The sequence below is a fragment of the Xiphophorus hellerii genome, chromosome 13, assembly GCF_003331165.1.
Source record: "Xiphophorus hellerii strain 12219 chromosome 13, Xiphophorus_hellerii-4.1, whole genome shotgun sequence".
In the NCBI taxonomy this organism is placed as follows: domain Eukaryota; kingdom Metazoa; phylum Chordata; class Actinopteri; order Cyprinodontiformes; family Poeciliidae; genus Xiphophorus; species Xiphophorus hellerii.
Window position 1 is genome coordinate 2,180,027 of NC_045684.1, and position 15,477 is coordinate 2,195,503.

Sequence of the window (15,477 nt, forward strand, 5' to 3'; positions counted from 1 at the left end):
CCAATATGGAAAATATTCCAAATGGAGCTCCATCTACAGTTAGGGCTCAAACGATTAATCATGATTAATCGATTGTTAAAATAATTGTCAATTAACTTAGTACTCAATTAATCGTTACCTTAAAGTATACATACTCAAAAAAAGGTAACCTGCTGAAAAAACAACATATTCAGAGCCATAATAAAGCTAAAGCTGAATAAAAATACATTTTGCATTTAAGATAATTAAAAAACATTCTTTGTCTTTTTAGAGTGACAGTTCTTCACCTGGTTCAAATTATTTAGAAAATATTAAACATGCTGTCCTGATGTTGCTGCAGTTATGTCCTTTGCTACAAATGACCAAGCATTCACTATAGAAATCCTATGTGCATTTTCTTATTTAAAAAAGGAATTGAATTGTTTCTTAGCATTATTTAATGCATTTCTAATATCTTACAAAATAAGCTTAAGTGGCTAAATGAAAAACGTGAAGAATGTGCCAGTTGTTTTCTCTGATTAATCGTCAGAATAATTTTCGCAGCTGGTTACACACTCTGCCGTTTTAAATGCTGATTCTGACGTTTATTACGACTGAATCCGCTGTGTTTGCAACTTTCTGCTAGTTTTAACCCGACTCTTTGCAGGAGGAACTTCAGCTGAGGAAGTTCACTTTATTCAAATGTTTGACACACATAAAGCGGGTTTGTTAAAGCGGGGTAGCACCGCTGACGAGTCAGAGCTCATGGGAACACGAGTGGGTCAGAGGTCAAATTCAGCTTCACCACAACAACTCGTAAACTAGAATACATTATCGACTCGTCCTGGACGTAGCGCTGCAGCTGATTCTGAATTTTTTATTATATTTTTTTACATCAGACCTCAAGGAACTGATAACTGTTTTGTTACGCAACATAAACAAACACACTTGAGTCAGAAAGCTGGAGGCAATCGGCGGCTATGATACAAAATGAGTCTAATATTTTAGAGTTAAATGGACACGAACTGGCTGAACTTTTCTTGGCTCATATCATGTTTTTTGTAAACACAACCAGGCAAAATACACAAATCTGCTGCTTACAGGTCTGTCACTGTAACAAATTCATAACACAAGTTATTCTGATAACTTATCTTCCAGGAATATAATGGAAATGGCATAATAATGCAAGTTCACAAAGGTAAATAAACTTTCATTTCTAATAAACATTTAACACTGGAACTGAAAGACATTTTAAATATCCAAAATAAATAAACAACAAAAACAACAAATACAATTAATTATAACTGTACACAAAATTATCCTTCAAAAAGAGGCTTAGTTGAAACCAAAGCATTATACTGAAGACTTTTGTCTCCCAATTTTTGTTTGAACAACAGATCAAATTATTGAGCTAATTTCAATTATCATGCAATCAGTTAATTTATTGCTTATTGTGACTGTTTGTCTCAAATTTTGCTTCTAAATTTAAAAAACACAATCTCAGATTTTTTTCATTCCAAACCAAATTTTAATCAATTTTGTTACTAAAAAAGAAATTAGAAATGACAGAAAACATGTTTTATATTTAAAATAATCCAATCTGTGAATTGAACGATGGAGTAGTAGGGCCGGGTTACAGGAACAACTTCTGATGGTTAATCGATTAATTGAATAAAAAAGAAATCGCAGATTATTCATTTAGCCACTGAAGCTTGTTTTATACAATATTAGAAATACATAAAAAAATCTAATAAATAGAGAAGGTAAACCTTTTAGAAATGAGAAAGCAAAGATTTTATTACCTAAAATGCAAAAACGGCATTTGATCATTTGTAGCAGAGCAGGCATCTGCAGCTAAAAAGCATGTGAAAAATATGTCTACTGGTAGTTGCACAGTTTTTATTATTTCAAATAACATTTCTGTTGGGTGCCCATTTGGATTTTGTCTCTTAATTTTTTTTAAATCTTTGCCACAACTGCTTGCCATATTTCTCCTGTAGGACAATAAAAATATTTCTATTCTAAGCTATTGTATAGTAGTACAATATGTAGTACGTGTATGTAGTTACCACGTTTCAAACATCCTCATCATCTAACTTCAACGTTTTGTTATTTTTTGTTTTATATGCTGGATGTAATTTATTGCACTAAATTAGCAATAGATGGTTTTCAAGAATACGTTAAGCCATTTCTCTTCATCTTTAATTGGATCTAATACTAATTAAAGAAGATGCTTCTTAGACAGTTTCCAACATCAATGAGAGGTGCAACAGGATTGCAGTGTTATCTGCTGTGCATATAAAACACCATCCTATATAATATTTACACTGAAGGTGCATGAGAGTCAAAATGTGACCCAATGAAAGTGCAAAATCAACGCTTTTTTACTGCTTCCTCCCACAGTTGTGGCTACACGATGCAGAAAATGAGCCCAAGTGTGAGCAGAGTTGGTATTTCTCCTGAGAATACACTGCAAGCAAATGTAGGAGCTTAATATAGATTAGTGCTTGATGCTCTCCCTGCTTGCATGCTGTTTACCACTTGCTTGTCTATTAATATTGTGGTTTCATATATTAAATGTATGATGAAATAAACACAAAAATAGTCACCAGAAATTACCTGGAAGACTTGTAAGCACTTATTAATGTGCTGCAGCAAAGATAATTATCTTCAGGCGCCTCTTATATGCTCAACCTTGGAGCAACACCAAAAGTTTTCACATGTGAGACCGGATCACACTCTGGCAATTTTCTGCTGCTAACAAGGAAGAAAATATGAATCCAATTCTCCAGAAATCATCAGAAACACTTTGGTGTTAAACCATTTTCACACTAGTAACGTAACACACATTAGCACCTGCTAACAGCTAAGAACTGCTAACACCTCGTATTTCAACTGTGTACAAAAATATAACACTAGTTCTCCTTAAATTCTGTGATTTTACTTCTTGAAACTCACAAACACAGTTTAAACCAGAAAAGAGCTAATATTTGCTAATACTTGCTAACCTAGAAAATCTGCTAGAGTTCTTGAGGAATTTAAAATCTAACGGCCCAATTTGTTCTTGTTCTTGCCACAGAGTCAAAACACAACAAATTATGTTCTTGTGGAGAATTTCTTGGCCTTAGACACCAGTGTCTGGCTTTCAAGTGGAAAGTGTTTTATTAGTTTTATCTATTGCAAAATAATGGCTCCTGAATTTTAAAAAATGTTAACATTGTGATGGTAACATGTTGCAGACTAATCATGACTCTTCGATGTCAGAAATCGAGCTGGCAGCTCACTTTCAGTCCCAGTTTTACTTTCACCCTTCAGTCATAAATAAACATCACCAATATCTTGGTCATTACTGAATAACAAAGTTCCCCAGAAAATAACATTTATGTAGTGCTAAAGGTGAAGAACTGAACATGTGATGAACAAGTTAGATAAAACATGATCATCACATTTATTGCACAAAATCACTCTTGGATAATGAGATTCTGAGTATTTTGAGCTACTTTAGAGAATGTTCGCTTTGAAAAGCAGAAGTAGAGCCACCTGCACAACCAACAATGATGCAGCAAGTGGTTTCTTGATGGTAAGTCAACAACAAAACAATTATCTTTTCTAGCAGCTGTTAACCAGCTGACCAAGCATGCTGGAGTTCCACTAGAAAAAAAAAGAAGAAGAGCACACATCTACCAAAAATTTTGAGATTAATCTCAGAAATTTAAAAAAAATTCTATTAAAAAAATATGTACATTTCTTAGTTTCAAGTTGAATATTTTTGACTTTTGAAACTGTAAAAATATCAGTCTAAGAAGATTAATCCAAACATTTTTGAGTATTTTTCCAGCAAATATTTGACTTTTCCAACTAATAAATTTAAAAGAATAAAATTCTCCAGATTCATCTCAAAATTTCTGTTTTTTCTGTCAAATTTTAAACTTTTCAAGCTCAGAAAATTGAAATCTTTTCCAGAAAATTTCTGAGATTAATATCAAAATTTCAGAGACTTTTGACATAAATTTGCTCTTTTTCATTGTTCTGTCTACAGTTGTCCTGATATGTCATTGTGCGTTGTTGGGAAAAAACATATTTTCCAAAAATTAAATCTTCAAAAACCAAAAATAGGATTATTTGCTAAAATTGATTTATCGCCCTATCGTCTAGGAAATATCAATCTGTGTGTCGTTAATCCGTAGTCAATGTGTTTAAGTTAAATAAATAAATGAGTTCATCAACTACATGCTAATCTATTCAATGTGTGCTGCGTTTTCTCGCAGCAATGTACATCTGAGAGCAATAATGAAACTTATGATGCCAATGCAGCTGCAGAGGCGCTAGGTTATATTTAGGCGAGCTGCCTGGAGCTTCTGCAGCCTTTAGGCACTTTTTCCTTTTTCTTTTTTAAAAATGCATGGTAAAGAAAATACTACACTACAGAGGCAGGTGGCCATTAGCGGCAGTGCGAAGGACGTGACAAGCAGACAGAAAAAGAAAAGTGCACGGCCGTAGTCAGCTCGGACAATTTACTGAACCGGCAGAGCGGCGTATCCATGACAACACGTCGGCAATACGATTACCCCCCTGAAACATATTCACATCAAGTGGCCTTAATGCTCCGTCTGAGGCTGTTTGATTGTCTGAAAACAGGGACGGACTCTGTTTGTGTCTCACAGAGGAGTGGAGGACATGACCAGACATATCAAGACTTGCAGATTTTTAAAAGTTTCAGTGATGTTCCTCTTATCTCTCACAAACACGCGTGTAAAGGATAAAAACAAGCACTACACGCACTGAGTCACACTTTACACACAGCCAGCAGCAGGTTTGGGAAGTTGCCAGAGCAACTCATTTATAAAAGCTGTTGATATTCACACCTCAGCGAGGAAACGCGGTTTCATTTTAAAGTTAGGAGATTATTTAACATCAGGAGGTGAAATGTAAAACACTAAAAGTGATGTCATTTCACTTTACACCTCTACAAACTCCTCAAATGTCAGCATCAGCCGTGAAGTGACCGAATTTCCGACGTCGGGGCGTTTGAAAACGGTAGAAATCACCGTTACATTTCCAGCGCTTGCACATGCTGTCATATTCACAAAGTTGGCATGGAAACAGGCACAGAGAACACGACGAACCCAAGCACCTGTACTCCTCCTAGCACATTTTCTTTCATGCAAACGTCTGATCGCAGATATGCAGTACAGTTTCACCCCAGGACACACACAGCTAAGCACCTGCAAACACAAAGGCGCAGCTATTGGAAGAAAGTAAGTACACCCTTAAACTTATGCTTAAAACACCCACAAATCAACAGTTTGAGGAGATACTGTAGATCTGGATGATATTTAACAAAAGATAAATAAATGTTTTTTTCAGAAACGATTAATCACTATCAGACGACTACTGAAATAATCATCAACTAATTTAGTAATCGATTAATCGCCACCTGGAGAATACAGATTCAAAAAAAGGTAATTTACTGAAAGAACAACATTCTCAGAGCTGTAATTTTATGAATTTCTAATTCAAAATAAAGTAAGTTTAAGTGGTTAAATGAAAAATGTGTTGAATGGTGATCACACCTGGAGACAATCAGTAAATCAATGCAGTTCTTCTTATTAAATCCTATAGTAGAGGCAAGGGTGCACTTAGTTTTTCCAACACACAGCTTCTCAATTTTGGCTCAATTTTGGTCAAATAGACGAAAACAGTCTTTTGTGTATTTTGTTTTTTACTCTTCATGTTACATTTAAATAATGTTAGAACCTACAAATTAACTCCTACTATGACTCTCAAACAGAACCACTGACATTTCCTATCTACTTGGCACACTCGAATGTTTCCTGATAGCAAATTTTAGAAATGTACATTTAATAAACTTGCGTAAATGATATAAAATTGACTCCAGTTTAGAATTGGCTACAAGTTTGTGTTTCAAAAAGGCGTGAATGTAAAAACTTTCCTTTCCCTTGAGTTCACAGCTACAGCTCCGGACAAAACAGGAATTTTTTCCCCTCGGAAAAAAATTTAGCATTTCTAAGACAGCAGTTTGCAGCCGACTGGAGTGGATAATGTTTCCCCTCAGTTGAAAACTCAGGGACAGAAAAGCGTTTTCTAAAATGTTACGCTACAAGCAGCTGTAAACTATCCATGAGTCATAGCCAAAGCACTCTGATGACACGGCTGTAAACCCAGAGAGATAAGAAACCGAGAGGAGCGCAGTAAAACCAAACGTGGCTCAGCAGATTTCTGCCTCTGACAAAAACAAAAGGTCAAACCCACAGGTGTCGTCTGGCCGCCACGCCCTCCGCCTGCCTTACCTGTGCCCGGGCGACCCATGATGATCTGCTTGCGCGGCGCCGGGTGCGGCGACTCAGCTGGCAGTATGAGCGGCAGCAGGGCGGTCGGCGTGGGGTGGCAGGCCACCGGCTGCGGCAGCGCACCACCCGAGGTGTCCGGGTAACCTTCGGGTTTCCGGTCCCGGCCCCCGGAACCGGACAAGGACAGAGCGGAGCCCGACGGGGCGGACACAGAGGATCCGGACAGCGCGGCGTGACCTGCTGTGACTGGGGTCAATGACTGCGGAGAGACATTGGAAAGACGTTGAGTCTGTTTGCAGGAAACATAAATTATTTAACCTGTTAGATAACATGTGTCAAACTCAAGGCCCAGGGGCCAAATCTGGCCCGCCATTGCTCTTTATATGGCCCTCTGGCCTCTAGAGAGACACATAAAGAGGACCTTAAAACAGTTTTATGTTTAATGTAGATTTTATCTGTCAACTGCCAAATTACATCAATGTGAAAAGATGTTCAACATTATTTAGGAGTTACTCAATGCTATGCAGAGACAGATATTTAGATATTTTACAGTTTTAATGCGTTTTATCGCTACATTCTGGGACAACCGGCCCTTTAAGAGCATTCATGATGTTGATATGGCCCAAAATGGAAATAAGTTTGACAGCAAGTCTGTGTGAGAGTCTCAATGTCTTTGAGTTAGCATAAGTGTTGTTAAGAGTCGGATCATTGGCTGAATTCAATCATACCAAAATATGTTTCATAATAAACTTAAATATGACTTTTACTGTTTCTGGTAACAGTAGTCATTGCAACTGAACACTGAAGTGTAACACAAATTAAACGAATATACTATCTTAATCTAAATCATTATGATTTAGATAAAAGTCAGTAAAATACAGGAATAAAGTTGTAATGATATAAATAAAATTGTAATTTTACGAGTAAAGTTGGAAAAATACAGTAATAAAGATGTACTAATACTACAATAACGACTTTAGAAAACAAGAGTATGTTGTAATAATATGAGAATAACATCATAATAATACAACAACAAATATTACAAGAAAAATGTCGGAATAATATCAGAAAAAAGTTGCAATAATACAAAAATAGCATTAAAATATTTCCAGAATAAAGTCGGAATAATACAAGAACAAAATCATAATAATACGACAATCAAGTTGGAGTGGGCAATTTTATTCTTCTATTAACTAGACCTTTATTCTCATGATTAAGGTTTTTATTTTCTTAGCCTGGCCCTAATACTCCATCGTAATCTAACAGGAATTAGACTAAAAAATTTCTGAAGCATTCAATCGTTGCAAAAAAGCAGAAACGTGAAATCTGTAAGGATAGAAATATATCACAGCACAACCTAATATAAAATCCCATGATAAATATTAAAACATCAGCATAAAAAAACACCTTTGACTCTAAAGGTATTCTTACAGAACTGGAGGTGACCAGAACCAGGGTGGACGCAGGGTTCCTCAGGAGGACGGCCGGATTGGTGGTGGCCCCGTTGATGGGGACCGGGGCCTGCAGGCCTGGGGGAGTGGAGTGCTGTGGCTGGTTCTTCTCCCTCATCTGGTTTCTTTCTCTTTTTACCAATGGACCATCTGAGAACTTCGCCAAGGGGACGTCTGGGTTGCGGACGATGACTGGGGAGTCGCGAAGGGGTACTATGCGGCGTGGGGAGGGTTCCTGGGGTAATGGGGAAGGAGGCGTTGGAGAAACGAGCATGGGTGGAGGCGTAGAGGCAGCGGAGGACGACGGCCTGCTGGTGGCGCTGCGAGGGCGTGAAAAGGAAAGCGAGGAAGGTGTTGTGGGCTGACTGTGGGGGGAGAGGACTCTGAAAGCAGCTGGGTCTCCAGCCATACTGCCCCCTGCGCCCATCAGCTGCTGCTGGTCTGTTTTATTTTGATAGTCCTGAATTAAATGTAGAGGAGGGGGCGGGTGGGTCTCAGGCCTCCTCTTGCTGGGGCTCATAGGGACTGTAAAGGTGAGGTTGGTCTGTATGGAGGGTACAATTCCTGACAGGTGGCGCTCTCGTTCAGAGCCCGGCGTACCCATCTTGGTGCCACTGAGCTGCCGAGGGCGGCGTGGATTAAGTGAAGGTGGGGCAGTGATTGGACTAAAAGTGGCAGGGCGGAAGCCGAAGAGAGGCGACGGGGAGGGTGACGGGGTTGGTGAGAATGGAGACTGATTGGAAATGGGAGAGAATGAAGGTGTGACAGAGCGGGAACCCCCCAGAGAAACCAGCATGGTTGCTGCCTCGCACTCATCAAAGTCAAAACGAGACAAGTCCTGGGGAAGCAGGGATGGCAGCACTAAGCGGGGACGGGAGTCTCCTCCACGGCTGCTGGCTTCACTGCTTTCCATTGACGTCTCATCCCAGTCAAACTCTGAGCTGGCTCTCCCACTGCCCAGTCGGAGATCGGACGGCGTTAGAGTCCCGGTGCTGCTGGCTCCACTGCGCTCCCGGCCGCCTCCGCTGGCCTCCATCTCCTTGGTCCTCATTGAAAGGTGTCTGGAGCAGTATCCTCGACGCTGGGACTCTTTGGAACAGCCCTCCCGAGAACACAACCTCCTCCACTGCTTCCCGTTGAACTTCTTCCGGATGCCCGTTGGTGTGCACACCACATCTCCCTTCTTGTACTTTTGCTGGGCTGCTGTGAGAGGAGTGCGGGAACGGTTTGCAGAGGAAGAGTTCGAACCCAACACTGGTCCTCCTCCGCCACCGGCTGATCCTCCTCCAGAAGCCTTCTCTGCTCTGGAGGACACAGAGGAGGAGATGGGAGGCAGAGGAGGCAGCTGGGGGGCAGTAATGACAGCACCAGCTGCGGCATTTGTTGAGTCAAGGCCTAAGAGGACATTCGACGGATTAGGGTGGGGACTGAGGGCCAGGTGTGTGGAAGGAATCCCAATGCCCCGCACAACAGGCAGGTGGGAATTGAGGTAGCCAGACGGGGGCTTTGAGACAATCTGGTGTACTGGTCTTGATTTGGTCCCAGATATGATTGCCCCGAGTGGGATCATGTTGAAGTGGGACACCTCCATGTCTTCTTCAGGGGTAAGTGGCAAATATGGGTGGTGTTGCTGCTGCTTTGCATTATTCTCCCTTTCTCTGTCTCTCTCCTGTTTCCTCAAACGCTCTCTCTCCCTTTCCCGGTCTTTCTCAATTTCCCATTCTCGAGTAACTGGTGAGGAGACAGTGATAATACCCGGGTACGATATTTCCCTCCCAAACATCGAACCCATGCCAGTGTTCATTCCTTGGCTGAGGTTACACACCTCCTGTTCCACATCTATATCTTCCCTTTCTTCATGTTTTTTATCATTTTCTCTAACGCCCTCTTCTCCTCCGTGGCCACCGCAGGATGGCAAATCTAGGTCCCACGGTGGCACCAGAAGACGGAGAGTTTGTCGGGAGACCCATACAGCATGGGTAGAACCTCTGCCATCTTCTACATCCAGAGAATGAGGCCTTCCTTCAGACAGCAGGACACGGTAACGGTTGGCCACGGCAGGATGTGTGTCCACTTCAGTCACCACACCTTCTCTGTACCACTGCAACTGGCCCTCGTTGCTATCTTCATCACCAAATGGTACACAGACACGGGTGCCAATTTGTATTGTTTGGACACCAGGTGGAGGTGCATCTAAAATAATTTCTACCACCCCTGGAGGGCTATCATGTCGGTAAGGATAACTGCACATCGTCTTTTCGCCGTTCAGTTGCACCTCCAAACAACCGAATTCGCCGCTGACCTTACGCACCACTCCAGCCCTGAACACAAATTCTGAACTCCTCCCTTTGTCTCTCATTTCGCCCCCTACTTCCTCAGATTTGTGCCTCCTGAGCTGGCGGGCGAGGACGCGTTGGTTTTTCAATCCTTTAGCCAGGGTGTCTGACAGACTGTCGGAAAAGCTGGGCGCAGACCGAGGCATAGAATGTGGGATGGCCGGCATGTCACCGACCACTTCCAGATCAGCAGAGTGTTCGCTGGCAGTGTCTGTTGAAGAACATCGGGGCAGGGGGCTCGGGGAAACTCGCTCTTCATTTCTTCTGGGCCTTTCCATTACAAGAGACAATGTGGGAGGTCCTGGGGATTCTTGGGAATTCTCCCTGCCAGTTGCTCCACTGGGAAAGTTGTCCATCAGATTCCCACTCTGACTGTTGCTGTCAGAATAAGAGACATTGGCTTCAACTCCTGAACCCGTTGACCCCCGGTTGAGGACCCCACCGCTTGGAGGAGGGGGTGTAGAGGATGGAGGGTCGCTATGGTTGCTGGCAGTAGCTGTTGAGCAGTGCTCAGAAGTGTACTTCTTCTTGGGAACGCGTGCCTTGAAAGTGGCGGTTTTCCGGCTGGAGGCGGGATTCGGACTGTTGTTGGCACTCGGCGTGCTGCTGTTGCTGCAGCTGCTGCCACCGCTGTCACAGTGGCTACTGCTGCCGCTTAGCGCCGACCTTCCGGACCTTTCATCAGAGGATGTCAGCAGCTTCCCTGAATCCATTAAAACCAAAGTCTCGGACATTCCCTCCCCATCCGAAGCGTCCCGCGTTGTCACTAGACCGGCCTGAGAGGAGTCTGAGTGGGAACTGGAGGAGATAGACGAGGAGAGAGTTCGGTTTTGAGGGGATCCGCTTTCATCTCTGTTCTCATCTGAATCTCTCTTCTCTCCGCCATCTGAGGTCTCCCCAACTCCGCGGCGCTTCCCGCCTTTGGTCCGAGTGGATTGAGGGGAGCGCCGACCTTGCTTCTTTATCGGCTTCATCTTTTTTTTTTATCTTGCTGGCCTTTTCTCCAAACAGATCTTTTAATTTATTTATCCCAGAGTATCTCCTTGGCGTTCCCGATTGCGTTTTATCCGTCTACTTCTCTCCTCTGTCGGGGCCTGTCTTTCTCATTCTGTCTTGCCTTTGGTTGTGCGACCCTGGCACTTGCCCACTTTACTTGTCAAGGACTCTGCGAGAAAGAAAAAGAAAAAACAGAAAGCGTGGGTTACTCATCTGGCATTTACACAAGCCTAAACACTGCACACAATACGGAAAGATGAGTTAAAGCGAGAGGTTTCTGAAAAGTGGCACCACGATAAAAGCTGGATATAACCCATAACCAGTCATTTTAAGATGCAAATTTAAAGCCGAATGCTGTGCACTGCATATTCATTACACTTTAACTCATTACATAACGGGTCCTACTCACATTACACGAAGCCTGCATCCACTGCAGGTACACAGAGAAAACAGGAGACCATATTGTAGGGTAAACACAATGCAGTCTTACAACGCAGCATGGAAATAGTGAGTTTTGCCCAGACAAGCCTCTCTGCGTGCACTCCTTACTCACACACTATTTCTTGGCTGGGGCAGTAGAGGCGGGGGAATTCCTCCTGCGCTCACATACTGAAACCCTCCCTTTCTCTTTCTCTCTCCGAGGCGACCTTTATCTGTGTATTTCAAAGCGGAGTCAATCCGCCCCTACGAACTCCATTTCCTGTGGAAGACCATTACCTAACTTCCCGTTACTTTATTCCTCCCTCTCTCTTTGCTACTATTATACTCCCTCGTTCCTCCAATATCGATTTCTGCCCCTCGTCTCCATTTTCTTTCTGTGTCGCAATTATCCAGAAAAGCAGAATAATTGTAAAGTCACTCAAGAGTCATTCAGAGAATCTCTCATTCATAGCTTTAGAAAGAGAAAAGATTAATGAGAAATGATTAATCAGATTAACTGATTGATGAACTGGAGTATACAGACTCAAAAAAACATTTCCTAAAAAAAAAAAACCACACATTCAAAGCAGTAATAAACCCAAAAATTTTACAAAAATATACACGTTTTGCATCTAAGATATAAACTTCTTTGTCTGTAAATATGTTCCACCCAAAACTCCTCAAATATTTTGGGTAGTTTCAGTTTCACACGTGTCAGATTTACTAGAAGAATGATGTTATTGCATTTAGGCAATAACAAATTAACTGAATTATCTGTTTATTTTCATATTTTAATGGATTACTGTTATTGGATACAAAGATGCAAGTGGTTCAATGAAAACTCTTTAGTGTGCCATTTTTAGGCCAATTTTGTAATCGATTAATCATTAACCAGAAAATACAGACTCAAAAAAAGCCATTTACTAAAAAAAAACAACATAATTAGAGCAGTAATAAACCCCAAAATATATACCTATTGCATTTAAGATAAAACCAATTAATTGAATTGCATTTCTATTATAGGATAAAAAACGTCTTAAAACAAAACAATCTGTAAAATGTGCCATTTTTTAAAGCTAATGTTGTGATTAATCGTTAACTAGAGCATACTGACTTTTGCTGAAAGAACACAGTACCCAAGCAAATGAAGTCAAAGATGTACTAAAAATATTTAATTTGCATTTCAGATTTTAAAAAAGCATTTTCATCTTTATCAGCATAATTGATTAATCCGATACTAAAACAATCCTAAATGGCAGCGCTACATTGATTCTGACGCCTTGTAGAAATGTTTGTTTGCAGGATTCAGGTCAAGGCTGCTGTGTGTTCCAGACTCCAAGGAGCTGCAAATATGTTAACAACATGTACTCAAAGAGAGGGAATAAAGCAGCCCTTTAAGGCCTGTCATCTCTCCCAAACTCCTGCTGCGATTTTCAGCTGTCGAAATCTTCTGTCTTGACGTCTATCAACCACCAACATGAGTGCCAACTTGTCAGCTGTCTGTTAACTTAAATGTCTTTCCTACCTCGTTCCCATCTCTGCTCTCTTTTCACAGCCTGTTTTGTCATAGGAAGCTAGAGTTCAATTCATGGCCTTTTAATGTCTGCTGCATCACACTGGCAGCGATAGTGGACAGTGAGCTCACCGCCATCCCCGCACTCTATGTAAATCCCTATTTAGGGGAAAGTGGCCGTCATAAAATAATTTGGCAGCTGGCCTTACTTGGTCACGATGGAGTTATGCCGCATGTGTTTACTCAGTAGTGCTCGGAGTACAACAGCTGGTGTCAGAGCCATGAGCTGAATGATAACAGATTAAAGGTGCGCTGATGCAACCAGTTGAACCGGGATGAAATTATGCAGCGGGGGAGCGAGAGGTAACAAGTCCAATTGGTTTTAATTTGGAGGATTTCCATGAGCTGACATGACAAGCTGAGTGAATTATTTAGGGAAAAAACTCAAATCTGCACTTAAAGCAGCAGTAGGTAACTTTTGTTAAGAATATGTTTACATATTTGTTAAAACTGTCACCATTTCCAGTCAAATAATCTGTGAAAAGTATGATCTAGTCCAACACTCCAACAAAAACAACCAATGAGAGCCAGGAGGAGGGTCTTAGAGCTGTCAATCAGCCTCCTGTACTGGCTGTTAAATGTTCCAATGGCAAACAACTTAGTGTTTGTCTGCTGTCATCGGTGGCCATGCTAACTAGCCTTAGCATTCACAACAGGATATGCTAGCTGTAGCATACCAGAGCGCAAGGAGATTGTGATTGACAGCACTAAGACCCGCCTCCTAGCTCTGATTGGTTGTTTCGACTTAACATACTGTCAGGGCATAGTGAAACTGTCACCAAATATGTAAAAAATATGTTTTTATAAAAGTTACATAACACAGCTTTAAGTAAAAGTACAAATAAACGGCCATAAATGTACTCTAGTGAAAGTAAAAATACTACATTAACATTTTTACTTGAATAAAAGGAAATACATAGTTTTAGAAATACTTAAAGTTTTGAATGGTAAAGTAATTTCTGAATTTATTCACTAGTGTAATAGTCTGGAATTTCATTAAGTTTGTCTATTGTATGTATATTTTCTTTAATTCAGTGTGAGCTGTTTTAATGAATAATGCTGCAGATAATGCATGTTTTTATTCTGTTTACGGCAATAATTAGATTTTATTGAGCTATCTGACATACACACACAGTGCAACTTCACCTCTGCTTATGAGTAATTAGTGGAAGAAGTCGAATTACATTGTTGGTATTGAGTAATTTGTGGTTGTAGCAGCTTTTAAACACATTTTGCTAAGATTTGACAACAAAAAAGCTACAAAATGAATAAGATCAACCTTTTAAACCTGCGAAGTCTCTGTTTTGACCTAAATGTTCATATTTAGCTGCTACGCATATCAAAAGGATATGCAAACATGCATGTAAATATCCTTCTCAGGCTGGATTATATGCTGTCATGGTCTGGGTTGAACATGCAAGAAAGTCCAGGCAAGAAAGGGAAAAAAAAACAGGCCAAATCTGGAAAAATAAATATTTATTTAGTTCTGATGTTTGTTTTGTTCTCCATTTTGTCCAGGATAACTTTCTGGATTGGGAATCAATTATATTGAGAAAAAAAGATTTAAAAAATTTAAAAAAGATCAAAATGCATCTTTATGGCTGATGTAACAAACTGATTCCTTCCTCAGTCGTTTGTTGTGTTTGTAAACACAATGCTAGTACACCTCTCTCCAGTTTAGGTGTGTATTTAAGCTCGTATGATTCACAGGCCAGTCGCGTAGCTTAACAAACAAAAACATTCTTCTGGATGGAAAAAGCAGAACATTTTTAAAAAAAAAAAGAAAAAAGAAACCTTAAGAATGTCTACAAAACTAGAGAAGATTAACTTTTTATTTTTCATTTGAAACCAGATTGCAGGATTGCATTATTTTGACATAAAAACACTAAAAGTTCCTTAATACCTTTTCAAAGTTTGGATGTTTTCAGCTGTTTTAAGTGAGGAAAAACTGATAGGCAGTGAGCAGCAACAGGTGGTGGAGGGGCTTATGACCCAGAGAAAACTACTCACTGTTCCTCTCATCCAAACTATAAACTATATGAACCATGTAGTGTGTTATTTTACCATTCCTGATGTGGAAACAGTTGAAAACCTTGACATTGTTACTGTTCTCTGCTTTCTTCAGTGCAAACCAGCTTTTAAATTAAATGTTATGGGTTGAGTTAGGAAATTGAGATAATGGGAACAAATTGTGTCCATTATACTTGTTGATTGTTCCGAAGCTGTGTGTTGCTAGACACAACAGTAGTTCATCTCCCTAGAGACTATTTAAGCTCCTCTGATTCACAGGTCAGAGATTTGTGGCGTAAAGAAAAACATAAGGCAGCAAATTTCCAAATAAAACTTTCAGACAGGGTGGAAAACCACAAATCAGCTCTAGTTTTCGTTTTATTATGCGTATACATTTGAAACTTCCAAACTTTTAAATCCAA

General features: G+C 40.6%; 1 protein-coding gene across 4 annotated transcripts in view; it reads right to left on the minus strand.

The window, feature by feature from the left end:
* The window catches only part of cica (capicua transcriptional repressor a), a 41,452-nt gene that overhangs the window by 24,910 nt on the left and 1,065 nt on the right, over nucleotides 1-15,477 (minus strand). For 3 of the 4 annotated variants that reach the window (XM_032580680.1, XM_032580681.1, XM_032580678.1), the window contains exons 2-3: nucleotides 7,701-11,221; nucleotides 6,270-6,528 (exon numbers count right to left, since the gene is read on the minus strand). In XM_032580680.1, coding sequence (XP_032436571.1) covers nucleotides 6,270-6,528; nucleotides 7,701-11,030 — 3,589 coding nt within the window. In that variant the 5' untranslated portion in view covers nucleotides 11,031-11,221. Of the gene's footprint in view, nucleotides 1-6,269; nucleotides 6,529-7,700; nucleotides 11,222-11,461; nucleotides 11,587-15,477 lie in introns of those variants that run through there. The other variant, XM_032580679.1, reaches the window with a different exon arrangement.